Source organism: Euleptes europaea, chromosome 9, assembly GCF_029931775.1.
Source record: "Euleptes europaea isolate rEulEur1 chromosome 9, rEulEur1.hap1, whole genome shotgun sequence".
Classification (NCBI taxonomy): domain Eukaryota; kingdom Metazoa; phylum Chordata; class Lepidosauria; order Squamata; family Sphaerodactylidae; genus Euleptes; species Euleptes europaea.
The window spans coordinates 59,402,184-59,429,914 of NC_079320.1; the positions used below are offsets into that span (position 1 = coordinate 59,402,184).

The 27,731-nt window shown below is 41.7% G+C and overlaps 1 protein-coding gene across 1 annotated transcript in view; it reads right to left on the bottom strand.

The window, feature by feature from the left end:
• Window positions 1-5,206: 5,206 nt before the first annotated feature.
• Window positions 5,207-27,731, bottom strand: part of LOC130482358 (uncharacterized) — a 30,272-nt gene continuing 7,747 nt past the window's right edge. Inside the window, exons 5-16 of the mRNA XM_056855066.1 lie at window positions 26,741-26,874; window positions 25,002-25,130; window positions 23,890-24,137; window positions 21,780-21,948; window positions 15,120-15,321; window positions 14,860-14,990; window positions 12,845-13,005; window positions 11,467-11,624; window positions 10,469-10,675; window positions 9,807-9,901; window positions 8,382-8,503; window positions 5,207-5,470 (exon numbers count right to left, since the gene is read on the bottom strand). Coding sequence (XP_056711044.1) covers window positions 5,232-5,470; window positions 8,382-8,503; window positions 9,807-9,901; window positions 10,469-10,675; window positions 11,467-11,624; window positions 12,845-13,005; window positions 14,860-14,990; window positions 15,120-15,321; window positions 21,780-21,948; window positions 23,890-24,137; window positions 25,002-25,130; window positions 26,741-26,874 — 1,995 coding nt within the window. The 3' untranslated portion in view covers window positions 5,207-5,231. The remainder of the gene's footprint in view (window positions 5,471-8,381; window positions 8,504-9,806; window positions 9,902-10,468; window positions 10,676-11,466; window positions 11,625-12,844; window positions 13,006-14,859; window positions 14,991-15,119; window positions 15,322-21,779; window positions 21,949-23,889; window positions 24,138-25,001; window positions 25,131-26,740; window positions 26,875-27,731) is intronic.

Sequence of the window (27,731 nt, forward strand, 5' to 3'; positions counted from 1 at the left end):
TAAGAATCTGGAAAACAGTAAAGTGCAGTAGGTAGCAGAAACCGCTTATCTTGTATAAGAGGAATACATTGTTTAAAAGACTTTTCAGATTTAAAAGACGTTTCAGATTTGTAGTTGGTTTTGTAAAACCTGACAAATAAGGACCTTTTGAACACAGTAGCTGATGGTGCTCCAAGAGCAACCTTCTTTCCTTAACGGAGTATTTGAAGTAGCTGTGATCTAACTATCTGAACATAACACTGCAGGTTTTCCCAGACAGTAAGTATTGTTTTCTTTCTGGCAGGTCAGAGAGTTCCACTTGCATTTCATGAAGGATGTTACTGTGTGCATGCAAGGCACTAGCAGTGTAAAATAAATGGATAAACAGCCCAAGAACAAATTTCCATATTCTTTGAATTCTTGTTCTTACAACAGCGACATAACATTTCTGTGATGGCTTGCTACTTTATGACCTTGAGTTATGTTTTACTGAGCTTTCAGAGTACTCAAACAAAAATTGATTGCATCCTGTGATTCAAATGGACAACTTCATTTCATAAAGGTGAGAAGCAGTGTCTGAGGGACCTTAGATGTTATCCAAATTTACTGCTGCTTTTGTTACACATCAGTAATTTGCAGACTCATTACCTGTGTGTTCTGTAAAGGCATAAGAAGCTTGTTTCATCTTGGCATTACCTGAAATTTTGTTTCATAAATTTCAGGTGAACTAGCAGATCATGAACTATTTCCCATCATATAGAAGAGTTTCCATCCATAAATGTATTGTTTTGTTCAGAAGCTTAATGCAGATTCATAATGTAGCTGTAATTTTGTTATTTTGATGTAATTGCCATCTTGAAAATCATGCAGTATCCAGGGAAATAGTCCAAACGTCTGTTACACTGTTGCAATTGGCTTCTGTCCCCCCCCCCCCCCCCCGAACACATACAGTTGCTGGTCCAAGCTAACTGAAATTTTTTAAAAGGCTTTTAATTTAATGGCTAATGTACAACACCACACTCCCAACACCTTCCACTGATTATAAAACAAGCTGTTAGTTATTTCTAGAAAGCTGTTATAGAAGAGTTTTGATTGTTTCTAGGCACAGGATCCTGCAAACAAGTAATGTTGTGCATCAAATATTTGCACGACTTCTAAACTGGGAATACCCTGGCTTGTTACTACAATTTATTGTGTCTCCTTCTGATGAATACCTGGTCCTTAGCCCTACCTTAGCAAAATGGCAGTTTTTAAGAAATGGCATCATTGCTATAAAGTACTACTTTGATTTTTTAAAAATATGCTTGTTGTGGTTTGACAATCTGTCTCTCAGTTCTAAAATTTGTAAGCCTGGGCATATACAAATGGGAACTGTGCTACTAGAGTGTACCGATTACTTGGATCTAATATTTCGCATGCTAAAATTTATGAATAAAAACCCTTTTGGTTATAGAACTGGTGCACAAGTAGTTTTTCTGTGTTATATTGCCTTGTGTGCTGTGGTGTATGTGTGCATGTAACATCTCTCTGTAGTACATTTTTAACCTGCCCTTCCATTGAGGAGCTCAAGGGGGGCATAAATGGTTCTCGCTTCCATGTTTAAAAATTACAACGATAGAAAGGTACACTTGAACTGGCATACAAACAGTCATGTGTGAACACAAAAGACTTTCTGCATATGTACACTGTAGGCCTTCCCCTTATTCCATATCAAACACTATTTGAGAACATAAGAAAGGCCCTGCTGGATCAGACCAAGGCCCATCAAGTCCAGCAGTCTGCTCACACAGTGGCCAACCAGGTGCCTCTAGGAAGCCACAAACAATTTCTGATTACCCACTGAGCTACAGGAGTAGCTTTGGGGAAGAGCTGGGAAGTCCCTGAGTGTGTGTGTAACATGACATTAAGCCCTTTACTGTATCTTTTTTTTTTCTAGGGATAATGCCAATTTTTACAACACCACTGTTTCACTCAAATCCCTTTTCTTTTGCTTCTCCCTTGTGCAGATAGAACCAAGACGGCTGTATTTTCACCTCATTTTCTATTTTTACGCCAAGTGTATTTGCTAAATTCATATAATTTTGACCATTTTTGTAACAATGGTCTGTTTCTCTTATGCCATTTATACACGATTGTAAAAAAAATGAATGTGGCTGAAACATAGGCTCAAAGACTACATAAGAAAATAACTAAAAAAAAGCATATTCATACATCCTTATTTATTTCCTTGTACCTGGCAAGAATGCTGAACAGCTGTAAAAGGTTTGTGCAGGCACATGAGTTATAATGAAGACAATTTGATTTTCATCTATTATTTAGATACATCTTAACTAAAAGCATATACTAAATCAGAGTTGGAAGGGATCACCAGGGTCATCTAGTCCAACCCCCTGCACAATGCAGGGAATTAACAACTACCTCTCCCCCACATCCCCAGTGACCCCAACCCTCGGCCTGCAATGCAGGATCCCACAATCAAAGCACTCCCGACAGATGGCCGTCTAGCCTCTGCTTAAAGACCTCCAAAGACGGGGACTCCACCACCCTCTGAGGCTTCGTATAATCCTAAAACAAATGGTTGTTATAATCCTAAATGGTTGGTATAATCCTAAAACATTGATTTAAAAGCAAAGCCTTCATGCAGCTTCAGAGGGTACACTAAAAGAACAATCCTAAGAACACTTTCCTGAGAGTAAGCCCCATAGAGTAGACCTGAGCAGGATGGCGCTAATGGTTTCTTAAACATTTATATTCGTTGCTGTTTTAGAAAACTTGTGTTAGTTTTCTATATGAGATTCTCAAGCTGTGTTAGCATTACTCACATTTCACACTACAAGATCTGTATTTTTATTAAACATATTACAAAACAACTAAGTGTCACTGGCATCAACTCTTCAAATATGTATCGATGTAAGTTGCTTGAGCTATTCTTCAAACTTCCAAAGCTAGTAACTTCTCATCTTGCTTGTATTCACAGACTGCAATAGAAATAAGTTTGACAACTTATCCAGTTCTTATTCTTTGTGCCTGCAGAATAGGCTGCTGCTGTGAGGAGCTGGTGTAGCAATTTAAGGCTCCAGGTACTTTAGCCACTGACTTAATCCCACTCCATGGGAGTGGTTTTCTTTAAAAAGTCTCCATCACTGAAATATTGTTATGGTTGGCATGATGGATGGGTGATGTGCCTATCTGCAAAAAATGCTGCTACCCCCTTTTGTAGTCTGGAATGAAGTGTGATGAAATTGGTGCTTATTCCATTGTGTTAATTGCATCCTGTAATTTAACTAAGGCAGTGCCTCTTTCTTTAACCTGGATTGGTGCGATCTAGGATGGCTTTTATGTTAAATAATTCTGGGAGTTCTTTCCAGATTTCAGCAGCATCCACACTGCAGCAGTAATCTCTGTGCAGTTTGTAAAGGTGATAGAATAGTTTTAAGTATACAAGCAATCTTCTGCACTTCAGTCTAATTTTCATCTTTGGCTGAGATGCTTCCATCTATTTTGTCGCTATCTTCTTCACATTGTTACTAAGATAGGCCACTTCTATATAAACTGTTCCCGATAGTCTACAACTGTATTCAATCATACATACACATCACTTTGTTGTATAGTTTGGTTCCAGCATTTTTCTTTTTTAGCTGGCAAAGGGATTGCTTCAAAATGTTCCTAAATGGAGTCATAGAATCATAAGAGTTGGAAGGTGCCATACAGGCCATCTAGTCCAACCCTTCATTAATGTGGCATCAGCCTAGAGCATCCTTAACAAGTGTTTGTCCGGCCTCTGCTTAAAGAATGCCAGCGAGGGGGAGCTCACCACCTCCCTAGGTAGCTGATTCCACTGTCGAACAACTCTTACTGTAAAAAATGTTTTCCTAATTTCCAGCCAGTACCTTTCCGCCCACAATTTAAACCCATTATTGCGTGTCCTATCGTCTGCTGCCAACAGGAACAGCTCCCTGCCCTCCTCTAAGTGACAGCCATTCAAATACTTAGGGCAATTATGTCCCCCCTCAGCCTCCTCCAGACTAAATATTCCTAACTCTCTCAGCCTTTCCTCATAGGGCTTGGTCTCCAGGCCCCGATCATCCTCGTCGCTCTCCTCTGCACCCCTCAATTCTGTCCAAGTCCTTTTTGAAGTGTAGGCCTCCAGAACTACACAAAACTCCAGATGGGGCTTGACCAGTGCAGTGTACAGCAGAACTAAGGCATCTTGCGATTTGGATGTTATGCCTCTGTTGATACACCCCAAGATCTACAGCACCCCAAGACCTACAGCTGAGCCAGGTTCTTGCAGAAGCTGCACCAGAAATAGCTTATTTTCTGTATTCCTCTCTGTTTAAGTATTATGTTGGATTTCAGTTTAAACCAGGTTTGTTTGTTTTTTTAAGAAATAACTTGTAGCTAAAACTATAAAAAAGAAACCCTAATAAAAATAAAACATTTAATTTTTATCCACCCTCATGGACCCACATTTACCAGTTTTGCTAAACTTGACAACAAACGGTGTGTCAAATACAAAGGAGATTTATAGGTGGGGCTGGAAGAGGCTGAAATTCTCAAGTTAGCAGTTGCATCTCAACTATCTCCCCACCACCTCCTTTTTTCTATCAACAAATGTAATTAAAATGCTGAATGCATTCCGTGCTGTGTTACACTGATTAAACCCCTTTATTAAAGTTTACATAACAGCATGGCAGGAGCAAATGCTATGTTTGAATGAATTATCACATAGTACAATTTCATCGCAGTGTCAAACTGCCAAATCAAGATAATCTAGCGTCTCAAACAGATGTTATCCCATTGTATCATACAGAAATGAAAACGAGGCAGGTGGATCCAAGGCTGAGTCTTTGCATACTTCATCATAAGTTTTTTTTTAACTGTATACTTCAGAAAGAATCAGAACCACTTGATCTCCGGTAGCCTTTGTCTTATATGTGCTGCGTACAAATGTGTTCACTGTGCTGCACGGCTTTCCCGCCTTCTGGAATGTGAGGCTGCTCTTCATGCCGATGCATTTATGCAAGGAATAAGTTTTGAGTGAGAGTTTGTTTCATCAGACACATGGAGTGAACATCCCTGGGAGGTAGAATTACAAGCAACAGGTATTTCATTTAGCCAGTTAATAGAATTTAGATTATTCTTTATTTGTCACATCAGTGACAGTATTTTTTGAATCTCCTTTTAAAGTTGTTTTTTGCAGTATGTGCACCTTCAGCTTGGTGTGTTGTCTTCTGCTCAGAATGGCTTCCTTAACTAACTTCGAGCTCTTCTTCACTGCTTGTAGATTCTTCTCCAAATAAATCTTTTCCTGTTGAACTTCCAGCGCTGGTAACGCTCAGCATCTTCAAAGTGATGAGAGTCGTGCTGTCACTCAAGCCTAAAAGTACTGTCTGTCTGTCAAAGGCAACAGTTAGGCAGGAGATCTTGCTCTCTGGTGTGAAGATGGATATAAGTGTGCCACTTTCCAAGTCCCAGAGGCTGACTTCACCTAATAGAAATAAATGTACACCGTCATCTTGGGATAGATACAGTCAACATTTCCATCGTTGAATAAGGGAGGAGGGGGTTCCCTTGGAACACCCAAAGGGCTATACTGGGGCTCATGGGACCTGCATGGACAAAAGCCATGTAGGATGGGGGGCTGTAATAAGAAGGGGAATAGGGTGAGATTGGATCTGGCCAGCTTTTTCAACCAGTCTGTTATTTTCTGCTTAAATGCTTCATTGTGAATTCATTTTCCTCCTTGGCAGTAATAACCCACTCATGATACTTCAATCCACACATCTCAAATACATACAAACAGATATTTGTTCTTTATGGTTTTGGCCCATCCACATAGCTTTCGTAGTAGTGAACACAAACCTAGTTGCTAAAGGGCTATAAAAGTTATGTTTTAGCAGCTTCATAGCCTATCTACAGTGATACTTGCCTCCAATGTTCAATGGATAAACTGATGGCCCAGGCTAGCCTGATCTCATCAGATCTCAGAAGCTAAGCAGGGTCAGCCCTGGTTAGTATTTGGATGGGAGACCACCAAGGAATACCAGGGTTGCTGTGCGGAGGAAGGCACTGGCAAATCACCTCTGTTTGTCTGTTGCCATGAAACCCCCCAAAAAAGGGGTCGCCATAAGTCGGCTGCGACTTGACGGCACTTTACACACACACATATATGGCTATAACTAAGCAGGAATATGCTGCTGCTTTCTGTGTTCTATATCTTACATACCGTATATACTCGCGTATAAGCCGAGTTTTTCAGCCCAAAAAAAGGGTTGAAAAATCCCAATTCGGCTTATACGCGGGTCAATACAGTAGGTGGAGGGAGGGGGGAACTTGCCGCCGGCTAAATAAACCCATGCAATATTCACTGAATTGGCTGGTCAACGCTATGGGAATACAGGTTGAAATGCTTGGGACCAGAAGTGTTTTTTGGAGTATTTGCATATACATAATGAGATATATTTGGGATGGGACCCAAGTTTAAACACTAAATTCAAGCATATAGGTGTAACTGGCAATATTCTTGTGCTGTACCTTACCAGTGTTGCAACTCTCTTGTTTCTTCTATATTGTCTGAACATGCAGTGATAGTAAAATATGCATTAGCAAATCTCTTGTAAATGTTTTAGATGTTGAATACATGCAGGTGCCAAGCAGATTTCTCAAGACTGTCCATTTTCACTCTTGACCAAAGATACACAAGCATCAGGCTAATAATATACCATATATATACTCGTGTATAAGCCGACCCGCGTATAAGCCAAGGTGCCTAATTTCACCCCAAAAATGGGGAAAAATTAGGCACCCACGTATAAGCTGAGGGTAGGCTTATACAACCCCCGGGTCGCCCTCCCGCCCGGCCTCCCGGGCCCTCCAGACCCACCCCTGGGGGGGAGGGGGGAAGAGCCCCTGAACCCCCTACTTACCGGGAGAGGCGACGATCAGCTGGTGGCGGCGGGGGGCCCCCCCTGGTGCGCAGGAGGCTGCGCAGACTGCACCTGGCCCGGGGGAAGCGTGCTGGAGGCGGAGGCGCCCCCCCGCCCGGTGCGCAGGCCGCTCCTGCAGGCCGCTCTTGGGCCGGGGGAAGCGCGCTGGAGGAGGCGGCGCCCCCCCTCCCGGTGCGCAGGAGTCTGCGAAGGCTGCTCCTGGCCCGGGGAAGCGCGCTGGAGGAGGCGGCGGCGGGGGCCCCCAGCGCGCAGGAGGCTGCGCAGGCCGCTCCTGGCCCGGGGGAAGGCGCTGGTGGCGGCGGCAAGAGCGGCCTGCAGGAGCGGCCTGCGCACCGGGGGGGGGGCGCCGCCGCCTCCAGCACGCTTCCCCCGGGCCAGGTGCAGTCTGCGCAGCCTCCTGCGCACCAGGGGGGCCCCCCCGCCGCCACCAGCTGATCGTCGCCTCTCCCGGTAAGTAAGGGGTTCAGGGGCTCTTCCCCCCTCCCCCCCAGGGGTGGGTCTGGAGGGCCCGGGAGGCCGGGCGGGAGGGCGACCCGGGGGTTGTATAAGCCTACCCTCAGCTTATACGTGGGTGCCTAATTTTTCCCCATTTTTGGGGTGAAATTAGGCACCTTGGCTTATACGCGGGTCGGCTTATACACGAGTATATATATGGTATATTATTAGCCTGATGCTTGTGTATCTTTGGTCAAGAGTGAAAATGGACAGTCTTGAGAAATCTGCTTGGCACCTGCATGTATTCAACATCTAAAACATTTACAAGAGATTTGCTAATGCATATTTTATTATCACTGCATGTTCAGACAATATAGAAGAAACAAGAGAGTTGCAACACTGGTAAGGTACAGCACAAGAATATTGCCAGTTACACCTTTATGCTTGAATTTAGTGTTTAAACTTGGGTCCCATCCCAAATATATCTCATTATGTATATGCAAATACTCCAAAAAACACTTCTGGTCCCAAGCATTTCAACCTGTATTCCCATAGCGTTGACCAGCCAATTCAGTGAATATTGCATGGGTTTATTTAACAGAGAAGATAAATGGTGTTAAATCATATACTTTAAAAAAGTACAAGTTAGCACTCCTAAAATATAGTTGGGGTTATAAGTTCTGTATAACAGTATCATAAACAAAACTGTTTTCGGACAGTCAAAAAATAGTAAGAAATAAATATATAAAACTGGTGAAGTGAGTGGATGAAGAGTTAATCATATCAACATATACTTTGAAAGGATTTGTCATTCACTTATTTGCTCCATAAAACACCAGTCTCTTTAATACCGTCATACCTTTGTTTAACTATCAAGTGTTAGGCTAGTAACTGAGGTGGCCATCTGCAGTGAGTTTACTACAGGCTTACTGGATTTAAAAGTATTAATGCTTGGTATACTTTCAGTGGTGTATGTTTTCAAGCCCCAAAAGTACCACTTATAAATGTTCAACTAACCTGCAAGCAGGATTGCCTTTGTCCATTCTAATATGTGTAGTTTACTGTTCACAGTCAGATGAAGACCTTCATAACCTTGAATTAACTTGTGTTTGTGCTTAAATGGATCCCAAATCTTAATCCTAGAAAATTGTGAATGGAAGTTTTTATCAGTTCTATAACATCCACAGTGACTTAGGCATTCAGCAATTGCTTTTTGTAGAGAAGGTAAACAAAAGTTGCAAGTTGTACAAACTTTCCTCTGACGTAGTGAATCCTTGGAAGTATAACACAACACATTTTAATACTTGGGACATTGTTCACAGTCCCATGATGTATGTATCTGGTGTTCTTCAGCCAGATTCTGTTGTTAATTCATGCTTCAGTTAAACTCTTAACACTTCAGGCCACTCCTATGGGTACTATTTTTTGGTTTTCCATACTTAATTATGGCTCCAAAGCTTTGTAATTCAAACATCTCCTGCAGTGAACAGTCTATATAGGAACTGCTGTGGCATCTTCCTGATTAGTTACTTGAGATTATACAGAGTCATGCAAAGTAATAGAGCGTGTACGCCACTGACCCAAAGTTTGACAGCTAATATACGTTAACAGCTGTGCAATTGCATGATGGACTGTCAACAATTCCTTGAGCATGAAAATTGAACAGAATGTTGCAGATCCTCCCTCTCACTGGATTTTAATTCAACTTTTAGGCTGGAGAGCTGTATTTGTAATGTCTATGAGAGAAGATTTACTAAAACTTTTGAACGACAAAATATTGTGTTCTTATATAGCTTCTAACTTTGGTGCCAAGTCCAGGACCACAGTCCAGAACACTGGTACTGTCCTCCTGGGAGGGGTTTCTGCTTTTGTTTCTTGATCATCACCCCCACCCCAACAATGGTCAACAGCCTCCCTTGAGTGTCAAATGCATTTTGGAAGCGAGGCGGAGGGAAGGTGCAATCCCATGGCCATCCTGAATGTAACAGATGAAAGCAGCACAAGGAATTAGAAGCTGTCACCTACTGCTGTGGTACCTAAAGAAGGGCTCTGTTGAATATCAACAGATGAAGCTTGCCTTGTACCAAACCATACCACTGATCAGTCTAGCCCAGTATTGTGAATTTTGACTGACTGCAGCTCTCCAGCGTCTCAGATAGAAAGGTCTTTCTCAACATCTGGTCCCTGAGATTCTGTAACTGGAAGTTCTAAGGACTGAATTTGGAATCTTCTGCAGGTAAAGTATCTACTCTGCCACTGAGCCCTTTCCCTGATGATATCTGCAGTCTCTTTCACCAGTATAGGTTAGTCCCATTTTAAAAAACCACTTTGAAAATTCACTTTATTGCAAGTAACAAGGCTAAATGGTACTAGAAATCTTTGTGTAAGCAGTTTTCATGGACAAACAGTAGGTCTAACGAATGCATAATGAATTTTCCTCACCTGTTTTCCATCATCACTCCAAATATTATTCTACTTGCATCATCAGTAATGGCTATGCAACAGACATTTGGCTCGTTTTTTAATCTTTTCTGAACCTAAAGATTTAAGGGGAGGGGGGAAATCAGTTTTAAGCATTTTCTTGCTCTCTTCTGGTTTTAGGGAGCAATTTGCAGCTTATTTATCCTAATGTACAGGGCTAGTCTTTCTACAAGGTGCCCAAAGATGGCTGTACATCATAGTGCTTCATTGGGGGAACATTGCTCCTGCTGGTGGAATGAGGTTTCCCTCTCATGTGTTCCTCTGTTGCTTTGGAAGAGCAAAATATGTAAGAATAACCAAGAGCCCAAGCCAAGGAACAGATATCCCATTTTTAAAAAGAGAAAGGGAGAGAGATCAGGAGCTAGAGAAAGACTTTTGTGGGATTGGGAGTTAGATGAGTGAAAAGAAAAAAACTAGGTCCAGGAGTTCCAGCACTGGGAATATTTTTCTACTGTTAATTTTAAACTGGTCTAAAGCAGAGCTTGAGAGAGTGGCTCAAAAAACAAAATCATATTATTTACCTCTCAAACTATTTATGAAGAAGGTCTGCTGGGGGGAATAAATTGTTTTCTATAACTGCACGGTAGAGACAAAACCACTGTAAAATGTTTCAGAAATAATACCTTTCCAGTCTTTAAATTCCACAATGTTACATAGCTGACTTTCTCCTCCTCGCTGTAATTGGTGAGTACCAGGTAAAGACCATCATAAGTTAAGGCAGCACTGTGTAAGAAAAGCATGGATTCTCTGCTCTCAATAGTGTGGACATGGGACATGCTTTCCATGCTGAACACTGACAGGTGATGTGCATAGTAGGAACAAACAGCCACCTAAAAGGGGAGAGGGGGATATTTTAGAGTTGAGTTTGTTTGAGATTTTGGGCCACAAATGTGAGTTCTTACACAAAATAAAGTTTTGATTTGGTTATCTTCTTTTTGTATTCTGTGTATACCAGCAAAAAGCACATGTATAAACAGGATCAGCTGCTGGAAGAATGTACCTCTCCCCCCACCCCCCCGCCAGAAGAACCTCAATATGTTTAGTGGGATGTGTGGAGAATAAAATGGAGAATGGTAGACTGACAAAAAAGCTACTTTTATCAACCAGGTTCTTGTAGGTTATCCGGGCTGTGTAACCGTGGTCTTGGTATTTTCTTTCCTGACGTTTTGCCCGCAGCTGTGGCAGGCATCTTCAGAGGAGTAACACTGTTACTCCTCTGAAGATGCCTGCCACAGCTGCGGGCGAAACGTCAGGAAAGAAAATACCAAGACCACGGTTACACAGCCCGGATAACCTACAAGAACCTGGTCTCAATGCCTACAAGAACCTGGTCTCAGTGCTTGTGATCAGCTGTGTGTGTGTGCTTTGTGTTACAGAAGTCACTACCATGGAGCCTTGGAATGCTGGTCCATAGGTATCTTGGTTGACCCCATTCTTTGGACATTCCAAAAACAGGAGAAGACTTTTTGTTGTTGACTGTTTTGAGAAGCCAGAAATTGCACAGTTCTGTTTGCCAAAAGCATACACTCCAAAATATACCCATGTATCAAAGACATTAAAATAAAACCAGATTATATTTGGGCATTAAATAATACACAGTGGCAGGGGCATTTCTTCTTACCTTTTGGTCTCCACTCAGGAGGTACTGGTCAATAGCATTGCTCTTCTCATTCACAAGCTTCTGCATCTTCTCCATCTCCGCTTTCATTGCCTTTTCCCATCGTCTTTTCTTTCCAGTTTTAGTTTCATTTCGCCTTTCCCAAAGAGGACATAATCTTGCTATGCAAGTAACAATAGATGTATGGTAATTAAAAGGACATTTATTGTGATGGTGATAGCTGTGGACGTTTAATAGTTATAAGCCACACTGAGTTTCTTGGTAAGACTTGGATATCAACAAAGGTCAGAGTCTAAAAGTATGCAGGTGACATTAGGTGAGGATCCAGAGGGTTACCGTAGATTCACAGGGGCACCTTTGCAAGGGGAAGGATTTCCTGAAGCGCAGTGCAACTTTCTCTCCACTCTCCTTCTGCCGCAGTCCAAAATGCCCCCTGAAATGATGTCTGAGGGGTGTCCCTATCCTCTAGGAGTAACATTTCAGGGGACATTTGGGCTGCAACAGGAGGGAAAAGGGGAGAAAGTCACCTTCCATGGGCAGAAGGCTCTGGCGAGTCCAGAGTGCTATTCTAAGTTCACTCGAGGGCTTGCATGAGCTGTAGGGTTGCCAGGTCCCTCTTCGCCACTGGTGGGAGGTTTTTGGGGTGGAGCCTAAGGAGGATGGGGTTTGGGGAGGGGAGGGACTTCAATGCCATAGAGTCCAAGTGCCAAAGCGGCCATTTTCTCCAGGTGAACTGATCTCTATCAGCTGGAGATCCGTTGCAATAGAAGGAGATCTCCAGCTAGCACCTGGAGGTTGGCAACTCTAATGAGCTCAGAGGAATTTGTCACTTTGAACTGACCACCTCCAGTGTCAAATCAAGAACTGTTTCTGAAACAAAGCAGATTTTTATGCAGCAGAGATGGTGTCCTGTAGGGGAAAGGATGCTGTCTCAGGAAAAATAAAAAAATATTCCAGTTTATCTTACTTTTGTTCATCGCTCTTCCATTTCCACCACAGCCAACCTGCAGTACCCTCTCTTCTTATTCAAGCTTGCCGTGCTTTCAAATGATTGTAATATCTCTGCATCTTTTCTAGGTATGTTCTGAATTCAATCTAGGCATTCAAATTACCCAGTTCAAGAACAAAGTGGTACTTTATGTTTAAAACTTCAATACAGTTTTCTTTCACATCCTCATCTCTGCTACATACTTTAAAACAATTTTTATTAAATTTGTGGCTTAAATGTAAGAGACTGTTCAGGGTAAATTCAAGGTCATGAACTTGTATTTACCCAGGAATTAATATAGTATTCTGTTCTTTGATTCCAATAGTTCATTGTGATCATGATCATTTCCAGTTGAAGCACAAAAGTCTTAAATTAGAATTAAATGTAGGAAACCTGTTATTTCTTTAGACAAGACTTCTTTGTACAGTTTCATGTTTTCTTTGGACAAGGTATGATTAGGTTGGGCAGCTTGGAAGGAGAATTTGTCCTTGTATTCTGGTCTTATTCGATCTTTAATTAATCCAGTTTCCAAATTCCAAGTGATAAAATGGTCTCTGAAAATACAGAATGAACAAGAAAAGGCAAGCAGGATTTTTTAAAATCAAAATGACTTCTTAAATCTACAAATGTGAGTCCTATTCACCTAAAGATGTGCAAGGAGATGGGGAAAATACTTTAGTTAATCATTCTCTGTAATTGCCAGTCTCTCTCTGTGTGTGTGTGTGGTTGAAGAAGCACAACTTTAATTTTACTTCTATTTATTTATTTTTAAAACATGTCAGTTAAGACTTAATTAATCAACCAGTTAGGTTATTACAAAACATCATAGTGCATCATAGTGCAATCCTAAGCACATCTACTCAGAATTCTACTGAAGTTTACTCAACGTGACTTTCTCCCAGGAAAGGGTTCTTAGGAGTGCACTAAGTGAAATACAAAGTAAAACTGTACCCCAAATTAAAGCAAGGTAGATGGGATATTTATAGACTCCAAATTCTTAAATATATAAATATGCCGATTTAAAATTGGCATTTATTACAGTACATTTTGTTTTCAGTTTCTGTAAAACTAAAGCAAATATTACATCCTGAATGTAAAATAAATTATAATTGGAACAGAGCAGTTCAATTAATCACACTTAACAGATATCCCTCTGGTTTCAGTACAGATATCACAATGGAGCATATATGGACAGATAATCACCTGCGTTCCACGAATGTAAAACCTCCGGTCTAAATCTTTGACATCATCCTCTGAGATGGTTTGGAATCTCAGAGCAAAAATAAAAATTAAAAAAAAATCTTATGCAAGGTAGGGGGTGTTTAACCCATAAAGTAAGCTTTCAAAAATGTGCTCTGCTCTGATTATAATATATACTTGATTATATATCTTGATTTGAAAATTGGTCTCTTAGTTTGTCTTTGAAATATTTTTGTCCTCATCCAAACACTGAGTTGGTCCAGTAATCTGATAGCACAAGGAGTGCAGGTCATTGCCACCCCACCCCCAAACAGTTTCCTCAATGAACAGGACCAGAGAAGAGTAAAACAATAAAAGCTGCAAATTCAGAAGAACTAGTTGATCATTGTTTGCCTTTTTTAAGCCTGAAAAAAAGCCCTCCAGTGGTATGGGGGAGACGAATGGTGGCTGTGGGAGCTCAGGTAAGGAAAATGGCTTCTAAAAAGGACACCATACTCTGCAGATGGCTTGCTAACACATTTGGACTGTGTTCTTTCCACAAAGATGGTACCATACCAGGTTTGAGAAAACACAGGGTTGGATCAAGTCCAAAGTGGCAGTTTCCACTGATTTTCCCTCTCTGACGCAGATTTTCCCTCTCTTCACGTCATTCCTTGGGGTTCCCCATCCCCCAGGAACAGTGTTTTGTGGCGATCAGTGGGCTGCAATTGAAGGATGGAGGCAGGGAAGTTCCATTCTGCCACTGGAAAACTTAGTCTGGATCCAACCCATACCAAGGAAGGGGAATGCTTAGAGGACAACATTGTATGAATGCTCAAAAAAACCAACACCCTGTTGCAATTTGGAAGCCACAGTGGAGAAAAACCTCCATGTGGATTCAGCAACAGAACGATACCTATGCTCCTTCTATTGTTCTTTCATTCCAACCTATGTAATTTTAAGCAGTGATGGTAACCCAAGTTATAATAACTTTATATTGTATTCTATAAATTTAATAATGGCCGGGGAGAGCGGGGTATTAAATGGAAATAATAAAATAAATATAAATACAATAAATTTATTGGAAATAATTTTTAATGTTGATTTTTAAAAAAGAATGAATTGCTTGATCTTTGAATCTTAGAGACAGTCAGGTTATGTTAACAGATGTCAATAACGCACAGAGCTGTATATAGGAAATAAGAATTGCATTACTGCAGAAACATTACCTGTTCTCTGAGAGACCAAGCAGAAGGCCTCCTTCGAGGATCTTGTACTCGTTATTTTGGCAGGGAATGATGTAAAGGCCTGTCTGCTTCTTTATGTACTTCTTCTTCAGGAGATCATAAACTAACAGGGTCTAGAATATCATAAACATATTTCTGCTTTTGATAAGAAATAAAGCGACTATTGACTTTTTCTTAACCATCCTCAGGTTTGATGCCAAAAACTGACAAGCAAACAGTATTTGCTGAATTAAAGTTGGTACCTGGAAAATGGGTCTTGGGGGATCTGCAAAGGAAGCCATTCCTTTGTCTGTGAGGACAAAAAGTTTCATGTCTCTCATCAGCACAACATCCAAGTTCTCTATCAGCCCCCTCTCCACTCTAACAGCATTGCGTTTACATTTTGATTTCATGATGTTCCACACTGTTATGGATCCTGGACTCATATTCTGGCACACAGCATACCTGGGGAAAGATTGAAATGAATGGATTTTTAGTGAGAAAAGGAAAGCTTCTGCAAATGTTATTTCTGAACCAATGGGAGGTATAGGAGAAGAATTTCTAGCAAGTAGTCACCTACTGCTTGCCAAACAAGCTTCAATTAATTCAGTTAATGGGAGCCAGCATGGTGTAGTGGTTAAGAGCGGTGGTTTGGAGCGATGGACTTTAATCTGGAGAACCGGGTTTGATTCCCCACTCGTCCACATGAGCGGCAGACACTAATCTGGTGAACCAGGTTGGTTTCCCCACTCCTACACATGAAGCCAGCTGGGTGACCTTGGGCTAGTCACAGCTCTCTTAGAGCTCTCTCAGGCCCACCTACCTCACAGGGTGTCTGTTGTGGGGAGGGGAAGGGAAGGTAATTGTAAGCTGGTTTAATTCTTCCTTAAGTGCTAGAGAAGTCGGCATATGAAAAACAATTCTTCTTCTTAATTTTGATATACAAGATGGGTGTTAATTTTACAGAGGTGAAAGAATTAGGTTTAGAATTGCAATATAAAAGGTAAAGGTCCCCTGTGCAAGCACCGGGTCATTCTTGACCCATGGGGTGAGGTCACATCCTAAGGTTTTCTAGGCAGACTTTGTTTATGGAGTGGTTTGCCAGTGCCTTCCCCAGTCATCTTCCCTTTACCCCCAGCAAGCTGGGTCCTCATTTGACCGACCTCGGAAGGATGGAAGGCTGAGTCAACCTTGAGCCGGCTACCTGAAACCAACTTCCGTTGGGATCGAACTCAGGTCGTGAGCAGAGCTTTTGACTGCAGTACTGCAGCTTACCACTCTGCGCCACGGGGCTCTTGTAGAATTGCAATATAAATCTCTGTAATTTGTTGATGTCTTACGCTCAGGGCTGCCTTTCCATGCTCTTGTAAGTTGCAGGGTGACGCCAGATCCTTTTATAGGCATTCTTTACCTGTCTTGCAGGTCCCACTCCAATCCAGTGGATGAATGAGAAGAACAGACTATTTTATCCTCCCGGGGGAAAGATCCTTGCGCAGAATGCCTGAACTAAAATTGCTCCTCCTTCAGTGAGAGGCCAGTCGTGTGAGCACAGATGAGCCACAGCGCCTCATTGTGGATGACCCAGTGACCTGCCGCATCAGTATACATTCACCCTGTGAAATAGCACCGTGTGAAGTGCCTGAATTGTGGTCAGGGGCTGTGGGTATGATAAGACTGAACTGTGTTCAGATATGCCACAACGGCTGCTAGAGTCATCATTGCAAGAAGATGGAAACAAATACCTAGGGTTGCCAACCTCCAGGTAGTAGCAGGAGATCTCCTGCTATTACAACTGATCTCCAGCCGATAGAGATCAGTTCACCTGGAGAAAATGGCCGTTCTGCAATTGGACTCTATGGCATTGAAGTCCCCTCCCCAAACCTTGCCCTCCTCAGGCTCCACCCAAAAATCCTCCCGCCAGTAGCAAAGAGGGACCTGGCAACCCTATCTATATGATGTAGCAGAGTGGAAGGATAAACTGTTTGAGAATGCCAATATGACTAAAATGGCGCATGTGATGAATGTCATAGATGATGAGATGCTCGATCATTTCAATGATAAATGGAATTTATTTTATAAGTATTGTGAGGGACGAAATGAAGCAAATGATTCGCCCATGGCAGAATTTAATAGAAATATAAAATAGGTATGGTGTTTAGAATCAATTAAAGCAAGGCTCCCGGGCCAGCCTGGAGAGAAAAAAGAAGCCTGTAGAGAAAGGGCAAGAACTGAATTTCACAAACCAGCTTGTCACATTGTTTCTGAAGACCCAGAAAGATTTATTATAAGCAATTCTTGTGGTTTTAAGCCTGCTTCCTGCTTGAGTCTGTAGCAAAGTCGACACAATTGAGGAAGTGCCAGCATGCTCTAAAACAAGCTGATAAGGGAGAAAAGGCAGATTGATTTAATGTACTTTAAAATATTTAGCCAAGCTGGGATGCCAAAATAGGAATGCTTAGCAAAATCATATATTAAAGAATATTAAAGTAGAACTTATGTATTTAGCAAAAGGGTAAAGAATATAGGTAAGAAAGATATAGTGAAGGACAGGGAACATGTTCTCCCTATCCCCATCAGGAGAACTATAAACTCCCATTGAAGGCTGACCAGTCCTGTTCAATACTCATAAGTAAAGATTGGATCTTATGTTTCTGAACTTTTAAAAGGTGGTCGTGCGGATGAAGGGGAGAGGCATTTTGATCTGCAACAAGGCAGGGATGCCCCATCCTCTAAAAATCTCATTGGCCACTGGAAGTTCTAAAACTCTGCAAAGATCCTAACACCTTTGGAGAATGGCAACAGCTGTAACAGGGAGATGAAAGACAGAGCAAGGATGGGGAGGGAGATATCATGACAGTGGAAAGGAGGAGAGGTTTAGATTAAACAGTGTACCAATATATAAGTTTACAGTAAAGGTATAGTAGGGAGATAGAAAAGACATATTTAGATAGCAGAGATTTAGTTTAGGAAGAAATGTATTAGATTTTATAGATTCTAAGAAATCAAGAAGGGAACAGACAGCTAGAGCTGTTGAAAGCTGTTTCTGGGCAGAGTTGGAATGGAGACTTCCTGTTTTCTGAACACAGAACAGCAGCTAAGAATAGCCTAGCGCAGGCAGTCAGAAGTGGAATGATTTTTAAGTAAAATAAGCTTTTAGATAAAATACAAATACTGGCTTAGTATGAATAATAGAATGTTATAGGTAAGGCAATAAGAAACCTGTAGATCAGGGGTGGGGAACGTCAGGCCCGGGGGCCGTATAAGGCCCGCGAAATCATTTGGTCTGGCCCTTCATGGGTCCTGGCAGATCTCTAGCTAGCTCAGAAGGATGCTGCCCTGCTTGAATCTCTTGGGCCCAGCTGGGGCCAGCAGAGCTCAATAGCGAGTCGCTCTATATGGCAGACACTCGGAGCCATTTCTGGACGTGTCTCTTGGGTAAATGTCTGACCAAATGTTTAGGTTGATAATTTTGTATGGCCTGCGAATGATGTTATAAATATCCAAATGGCCCTTGGCAGAAAAAAGGTTCCCCACCCCTGCTGTAGATGTTGTAAAGAGAACTATTAGACTCCAGTTAAGATCATTCTAAGGAGTGCTAGTTATAAGACAAAGCAGAATTCTTTCAGATGCTGTGAACTCCAGATAAGATAAGAGAGAAAACACTTGAAGGGTTTCTTATAATTAATCCGTTAATTATAAGTTTCTTATAATTAATCTGTAACCCTGCTACTACTCCATAGTTATTAATTTCTCTCATTAGCTCCGGTACAGCTTCTTTGGGATTCACAGTAAGTATTGCTACATCATCTGCAAACATGTTGATTTTATGTGTTTGGTTGTTTACTTCTAATCCCTTAATATTTTAATTATTTTTAATAGCCATTGCTAAGGGTTCTAATGAAAGAGCAAAAAGCAAAGGCGACAAGGGGCAGCCTTGTTTAGTTCCTCTAGTTAGAGGGAAACTTCTAAAGTCAAAATTATTAACTCTAATCCTAGCTTTCGACTTTTGGTAGATTGATTCTATTGCGTTCATGAAAGAATGTCCAATATTTAATTTTTTTAGGAGTCCAAGAATAAAGCTCCATTCCACGCGATCAAATGCTTTTTGTGCCTCAAGTGCCAATATAGCTAGGGGTGATCCTTTCTTTTTACTGATATAAATCGCATCTAATATTCTGCGTATTGGGTCTGCTATTTGTCTTTGGGGTATAAATCCCGTTTGATCAGGAGAAACGTAACTTTTTATTATACTACTTAGTCTAGCTGCTAGGACTGCCACAAATGGCATCTTGATTTAATAGTGCTATTGGTCTATAAGAATCTAATTGATCTGCTTGCTTGTCAGCTTTTAAAATTACCGTAATTCTTGCCTCTTCCCAGGAATTAGGTGATTGTTTATCTTTTAGTATTTGGTTAAATAATATTGTCATAGTGGGTACTAGTAAGTCCCTAAAATGCTTATAAAACTCTGGTCCATATCCATCCATCCCTGGGGATTTTCCATTTTTTAACTTTTGAATCACCTTCTCTATTTCCTTGCTCACTATTGGTTTATTTAAGCTTTCTCTGTGTTCATTCTTCAGTTTGGTAATATTCAATTTTTGAAGATACTCATCCATTTTATCACTAGATGGATTATCTGAGGAGTATAATTTTTCAAAAAATTCAGCAAACTGTTAGGCTATTTGTTCTGTGTTATGTATTTTTTTACTACTGCAATTTAGCATTGCTATTTTGTTTCTACTTTTATGCTTTCTTAATTGTTAGCTAATAATTTGGAGCTTTTATTGCCAAATTCATAATAGCTCTGTCTCGTGTATAGCAAAGTTTTAGCAATAGAGTCTACTTCTATAATGTCTAATTCCCTCCTCTTACTTTCCAACTCATTGAGTATTTTTTGATCCTGATTTTTTGTGCTTCATCTATGATGTAAGATGTTTTTGACCATTATAAAATGGCCGGGGAAGTCTGTAACTTCAAGCGGACCAATCAAAGGGAAGCTGGAGGCATCTTGGGCATCTGTAGGGCTGGCTATAAAAGACCGAGTACTGGTTCATGTACTTTGAGCAGTTGAGTCCTTGCATGGGCTGTCTCCCATCTATTTGATCAAATAAATGCTTCAACATCTCTCTGTGTCTGGTCTTCTCTATCCCCAAGTATGATTGGGTAAGGGGCTAAGAGTGTTGATTATTGATTGATTGATTTTACTTCTGACAGTATATAGAGGCTTAAGGCTAAGGGAAATACATTAAGAATGCAACGCTGAATAGATTTACTGAATGTTTCAAAATGGAGAAGGAAAAAATCAAATAACTTGTTAAGAAATCAAAGTTGGTAATCATAGTATGTGGTCTGTTAAAGCTACCGATAACTTAGTAGCAATTTCAATTCTGTAACCCATATCTAGATACATTTGCAGTAGCGTTTATGTTGTGAACTTCTATTTTTACTGCAGATGGATTTACCTTATACTTATCTCCCCAATGTTCCTTCCCTTTCTTTTTTCTTTTGTATCCTATATATTAAACAATAATAAAAAAGACTGAACGGTGTTATTGCACAGAAACCTATTGTCAGGCTGCTGAATTAACAATGAGTGTTCAAGCCCTGATGGTTATGAAGACAGGCTGGAAATTGTTTGGGCTATGCTTGGTGAAATATCAGAAACCACGGTGAGGCCCGAGAAGCCTCCCAAAACTTTATAGGAGACAGGGATGGGATCCAGTGCAACGTCTCAATAGACATGGAAGGATTTCCTCCCATGGAACACAACTTTCATGGTCTGCCCCTCCATGGCAGCCTGAAATTCTGTCTCTGGGGGGAGAAGCAACTCCCAAGAAAAGGTTTTGAGAAGCATTTAGGGCTGCCATGGAAGGGGAGAGCCACCAAAGTTGGGCTCCACAGACGGAACTCCTTCTGCCCATGGAAACACTGCGCTGACTTTAATCCAAGGTTGGCTACTTTACCCCAGAAAACTGTTGGTAGAAATATTACTAGGAACGAGAACTTCTTACCTAATGCTGCCTTGAAGATATGATCTAGTCTGAAAGGGGGTTTAAATTCAGTAAATATCAACCGAACAGGAAGGGGCAACAGGAATCAAGAGAGCCCTGAGCTGCAGCAGAGGGTCCTGAGTCTGGGAGGTAAGGAGAGAGCTCGGGTGTGGATGTTTTTTGGAGTTTCTTTAAGACAGATTGTACCTTAGAGAAAGAAGACCTTTTATGGTTTTGAGGCAGCAACAGGCTTTATTTAAATCAGTTCCTGGCATGACCAGGCATTCTGTGAAATCTGTACAGTGAAAAAAATCCCCATTCTAGACTGCCAAGGCCCCTGTGGTGCAGCTTAGCACTAGCCCTGATCGGCAAAGTAAGCAAACCTGACACAGCTTTTTGTTGATAAAGCATTGGGATTACTGTGACACATAATTTGTATTTCCTTCTCCTCTTAGCACAGACTATACACAGAATGTGTATGATTATAATATTTTTCTTGTCCCTATGGAGCAAGATTTTGGAAGCTGCTCATGGATCTATTAGTAGGGTTGCCAACCTCCAAATACTAGCTGGAGATCTCCTGCTATTACAACTGATCTCCAGCCGATAGCGATCAGTTCACCTGGAGAAAATGGCCACTTTGGCAGTTGGACTCTATGGCATTGAAGTCCCTCCCCTCCCCAAACTCCGCCTTCCTCAGGCTCCACCCCAAAAACTTCCCGCCAGTCGCAAAGAGGGACCTGGCAACTCTATCTATTAGATGTTTGTTCTCAAGGTAACGTTCAGTCCAACATGTCAAGCAGGCTCCTGAATTTTTCTTACCACCTGGAACATAGTAGATGCTGCTTTAAAATGTGTAGAACCAGAATTTATTCAATGTTATTTCCTGCCTGCATTACTTGAAATAGGGGTATTTTTGCTTGTTCTTACCTGGGATAGTTCTCCATGGTCACAATATTCCGGATGCCATTTGTTTTCTTTCCTTTGCTTACTGTCACTATCAAGGATTGGTCATTGATCTTTGAAGCCAAGTTCCATAATTTAAGATAATTTTCTCCGTCACAAAATGCTAAACAGTATCGAAGATCAGAACATATGCCTGCATGCATATGACAGATTTAAAAACAATTAACAGTTTGTGCTCTTATGCATAATATTTCAATACTGCATTGTACAGCTGTAGTCAAATTTACAAGTCATTGGGGGTATCTATTTATTTATTTGAATATTTATATAGCTACCTTTCTCCTGAGTATGTCAGCACCTACTACTTTTTCAAAAGGTTCGTGTGTGTGTGCACGTGTGGACACACACACACCTGGGCAGTACTTTCTTTCTAAAGTCAAATATACCAAGTGAAGACTGCCTGGATATCTCTCTTTCCCCCTAACTCCACGTTCACAGGCTAAAAGGGGATAAAGCCACACTAAATTCACTCAAACACACTTTTTAAGAGAGAGAGAAATAACAGCTTCCTAGACTGAGCTTTGGCACTGAAAACAACCCTTTATTTAAGAAATTAAGAAAATTTGTTTACTGCCTCTTTGCCTTTATAAGGGCCGCCAAGGCAGCTAACAATTTAAAACATATATGATAAAATCACATTTTAAAATCACTGAAATCGACCCCCCCCCAACACACACTATTAAAACCATTTTTTAAAAGTTAAAATACATACATTAAAAAACAGCAGTTAAAACACTGGCTAGGAAGGAGAGATCATTGAGGGAATGCCAAATTAAACAAAGAAAGTCTTCTCTTGCTGGCAGAAAACAGCAACACAAAGGGACAGATGAATCTCCCTTGGGAGAGAGTTCCAGAGCTTTGGTGCCGTGACTGAGAAGGCCCTCTCCTAGGTTGCCACTAGGCTTCCCAGGTGCCTGCTAATGGTGGGCCATCTTCTGGAGATTGTTGCTTCTGCCCGCCGATGCTCAGCTGATTTCCCCATCCCTCTGCAGACACCCCTTATGTCATTCTTCAGGGTCCCCTAACCCCCAAAAGCAGCATTTTGTGGAGATTACTGAGCGGCAGTGGGAAGGAGAAGCAGGAAAGTTCCATTCTGCTGAATCTAAGCTGTGGGATGTTAAAAAGGTGCAGCACGCTGCTTGAAACTTAAAAAAAAAGACATTATTTGAAAAGGAAGCAATTTGGATGTAGGCAAACTAATTGAGAGCCAGTGTGGTGTAGTAGTTAGAGTATCACACTAGTCTTTCAGAGACTCAGGTTGAAATCCCAAGTCTACCATGAAAGCTTGCTGGGTGATTTTGGACCAGTCACCCAATCTCAGTTTAGCCTGCATCGCTGGATTGTTGTGAGGATAAAATGAAGGAAAGGAGAATTATGTAAGCTGCTTTGGGTCCCCCCACTGAGGAGAAAGGCAGGGTATAAATTAAGTAAATAAGTACATAAACTAAAATGTATGTTATAACTAGTGGCTGAATCCTTTCACTTCTTGTCTGAGTCATCCCTTGTGGAAGAAACTATTCCATATTTGAATTTGTTGTGTATGTATTTAGTAGGGTAGTAAGCAAGGGGAGAGTTAGGAGCTTGAGTTCCGCACGAAGGATCCTAAACCCTGCTCGCCTTATTGGCTAAGCAAACGGATCCTGTTGGTCCTAAGCCAGCATGTCCCATTGGTCACCGAGAGGGTATTCCCCCCCTATCACGGATCAGGGGGGCATACAAGCAGGGCACGTTCAGTGTATAAGTCAGTTCTGTGCTGAAATCAAATAAAGCTGTGTTGTTGAACTCCGTCTCTGATCTCGTGAATCCTTCCCACGCGGACTTAACAGAATTAGAGGACATTAATGTCTGAATAATCTGTCAGTATTACATACATTTGATATTAACCTGAATATGCAGATATGTTTCTGTCTTTCAGATTATTATTTCCTGGAGACCTAATTTGAATAACTTTTGGAACCCCATAATGATCACCCCTGGGATATTATTCTCTTGTTGTCAATATTGGTGCATTTCTCTTGCTTCTGGATACCTATGAACATGCCTTTTGTAAAACTCTTGAGGAAAAACTACTTACCACCAGATGGGATTGAAGGAAATTTAGCCAAATGTTTGTGGTCTTCAGACTCCAGGTTCCACGATAGTATTTCAGTGGTATTGGTGTTTGGGATGGGGCTGAATGCTAACAGGTGAGAGCCCAAATGAGTCACAGCAACTGTGTGGATGTAATCATTGCAGCATCCCTTCAGACTGTGAGCATAGGCAAAGTTGTGGACATTGTAGAGTTCTATGTGTACAATCTCACGCTGTCTCATAAAGGGACACCTGCAAACAGAGAGCTGATGTTGAGTGCGTTATATGACTAGACATTAGAATTACCATGCCTGAGTAAAACAAAAACAAAACTTTTCAAGGCTAGTCAAAGGTTAACAAAAATACCAAACCCAAGAGAGGCCTTAATGCAAAAAACAGAAACTAGCTCTTGAGGGCTCCCGAAAAGATATACACACATGCAGGGGAGGGATGTTACAGTATGAAAGAAGTTCAGGTAAAAATTAGGCAGTCAGGGTTGAGAGCATCATTCTTCTTTTTTAGTCAACTGTTAGGGTTGCCAGCCTCCAGGTACTAGCTGGAGATCTCCCGCTATTACAACTGATCTCCAGCTGATAGAGATCAGTTCACCTGGAGAAAATGGCTACTTTGGCAAATGGACTCGGCATTGAAGTCCCTCCCCAAACCCCACCCTCCTCAGGCTCCGCCCCAAAAATATCCAGGTATTTCCCAACCCAGAGCTGGCAACCCTATCAATTGTGCTGTCTATTAGGGGCTTATTTTATGACCTGAGTACACTGACCTATTTCCAGGCCCCAAGAAATAAAGAATTCTTCCTACAACATGCAGAGATCTAATTGGAAGAGAATAAAAACGACAGAGCTGGCTTCTCACGTATGAGTACTGTGGTGTTTTTGACAACTCTGTTCCTTTAATCCAGGTTAGCATTTTAGACAGCTGGAGTCCACTGCGGGACTTAGTGTGGGCAGGAACAGAGAGAAAAGGAAGTTATTGTCACTGCAGCTCTAGAGAAAAAAAAAATTGGCTTGTCAAACTGTGCTCTTCAAACTATGCTGCCTCCTTATTCTGATGCCTAGCATTAAGGACGCAACAAGTTCTCTTTTAAATATTCACTACCTGAAGATTACCAGGAAGTATTCCTTAGTTACAGCCACATCCTCAACTGCTACCATTGGCTCTTGGCTTTTGAGCTTAGCAACTACTTTCCCCTTTTTGCCACTGAAGACCATTGCTTCATTTCCACTCCTAGAAAAGAAAAGAGAGAAACTATTTATGGACACCATCAGGCTACAAAAGAAGAGCACAGGCTATCTTCAAATGAAGCCCCATTTTGCCTGCAAAGCTGCAAATTTCTAGAAGTGGTGCAACACCGAATGGAAACAAGAATGAGTTTTTACAGCCAATTGGTAGGAAAAAAAGCAGAGCAAGACGTACAGGGTCAATTGCTATGTAACACCAAACTATGGTTTGGCCTTACATAAACAAGGCTGATGCTCTTGCACCCCCTACCTCACCTGTGCTCTGACTGAATTAACTAATTAATTAATCATAGGGTTGGCAACCTCCAGGTACTAGCTGGAGATCTCTTGCTGTTACAACTGATCTGCAGCCGATAGAGATCAGTTCACCTGGAGAAAATGGCTGCTTTGGCAATTGGACTCTCTGGCATTGAAGCCCCTCCCCTCCCTCCTCAGGTTCTGCTCCAAAAACCTCTTGCCGGTGGCAAAGAGGGACCTAGCAAGCCTAATTAATCAGTATATTCTTCAATTTACTGTTGCATCCAAACCTACAAACTGTTGTTTGCACATAGGGTTGCCAGGTCCCTCTTTGCAACTGGAGGGAGATTTTTGGGGAAGAGTCTGAAGAGGGTGGGGTTTGGGGAGGGACTTCAATAGGACATAATATCCTAGAGTCCACCTTCCAAAACGGCCATTTTCTCCAGGTGAACTGACATCTATTGCCTAGAGATCCGTTGTAATAGCAGGAGATTTCCAGCTGCCGCCTGGATGTTGGCAACCCTAGGGCAGGACCTTTAAAAGTGTAACAAGCTGCATAGACTCAACAAAAAAACTGCTTCAGGTGCATTCCTTCCAGAGACACGGATGCACATGTAGTCTGAAAAAAACATGGGGAAATGTTTGGAGGAAATCAGCAGATCAACTGCTGACAAATGATATTGCCTGTCAGGTCAGGGGGAAATGATGTGGTTAAGAAGCCAAGCAGGAAGACAAGCTCCATCCAGAAATGACCCCTGCAGTGGGCTACTATTTCTTTCTAAGGAAACTGTTAATCTCACAAAGCCTTCATTTTACAAAGGCATGTTCACTGCTGTTTCTGTACTAATGTTGCCACAGGAAAGCTTTCCATACATTGATTATTTGTCTTGCCCCTAGATAGGTATATTTCTTTGACAGGCTGCCAACCATGTCACTTGAGAGGGAGGTTCAGGGAGTTTTGCATTTTACTTCCCCAAATTCCACGTTTCAGAATACATTCTTCAAATTTCTCAATGGTTTACCTTAACTGGATCTGGGGTTGCAGTTATATTTTCGTTATGTAATTTGCAATGGAGTGGGTTTTTTGTGTGTGCCAGAAGTGGAAGGGCAGTGGGGTGAGACTGAAGCTGTGGGGTGTGGAGATGCTGATAGGCAGAAACAGAGAAAATACTATGTTTGGAGAGAGTGAAGAAATAGACATGACCAGGAAGGTATGGTCCTCAATATAGATTAGCCACAATTGCCTAGCTTTTCTGAATGAAATTTGCAACTTGGCAAGCCTGAATCCACAGGATTTTCTTATGCAGAGGATTTTAATAATTCCTTGTGAATAATACTGTGAATTTAATTCTTACTAACCTATAGGCACAGAGAACATAGTCTTTCACTGAATTCTTTGATACCAGTATAGAACGGTTCTTGTGCATAGGTACTTCTTCTGTTGAAAGGAATCCTTGGTGGACCAGATGGCATGAACGTGTTAGATCAAAAACCTAGAATAATATGGCATGAACATGCTCATCATTTCACATACATTTAAAGGCACAATATGCGTCTTTCCCGTCTTACACTATAAGCCAAATCATGGGAGAAATGGATGAGAAGTCCAACTCTTGAAGATTCTGTTCTTCTGTATATGACTGGCTATGTGCTGTATTAATAAATGACTGGTACTGGATGAGATGAGGGGAGGGGACATGGCTCAGTGGTACAGCATCTGCTTGGCATGCAGAATGTCCCAGGTTCAATCACCGGAATCTCCAGTTAAAGGGACTAGGCAAGTAGGTGATGTGAAAGACCTCCACTTGAGACCCTAGAGAGCAGCTGCCAGTCTGAGTAGACAATACTGACTTTGATGGACCAAGGGTCTGATTCAGTATAAGGCAGCCTCATGTGTTCATTTGGGAGGGGTGTGGCTCAGTGGTGGAGCATCTGCTTGGCCTGCAGAAGGTCCCAGGTTCAATCCCCAGCATCTCCAGTTAAAGGGACTAGGCAAGCAGGTGATGTGAAAGACCTCAGCCTGAGACCCTGGAGAGCTGCTGCCAGTCTGAGTAGGTAATACTGACTTTGATGGGGTCTGATTCAGTATAAGGGTCTGATTCAGAATAAGGCAGCCTCATGTCTTCATGTGAGAAGTAAAAAAGAACCAATCTGGATCTGCAAGGCCACTCTGGATGTTGGTAAAAGCTTGAATCCTGTGTATGTCTCTTACTACTCTTAGAGCTACAGCCAACATCCCCCCTCCCAGCCCTTTAACTGGAAGGGATCACCTTCTCTGAGCTGGGTCAGGCACTTAGAACTGGCAAGGGACCATTCTCTAACACAGGAAACCACAACTCAAAACTGTTGC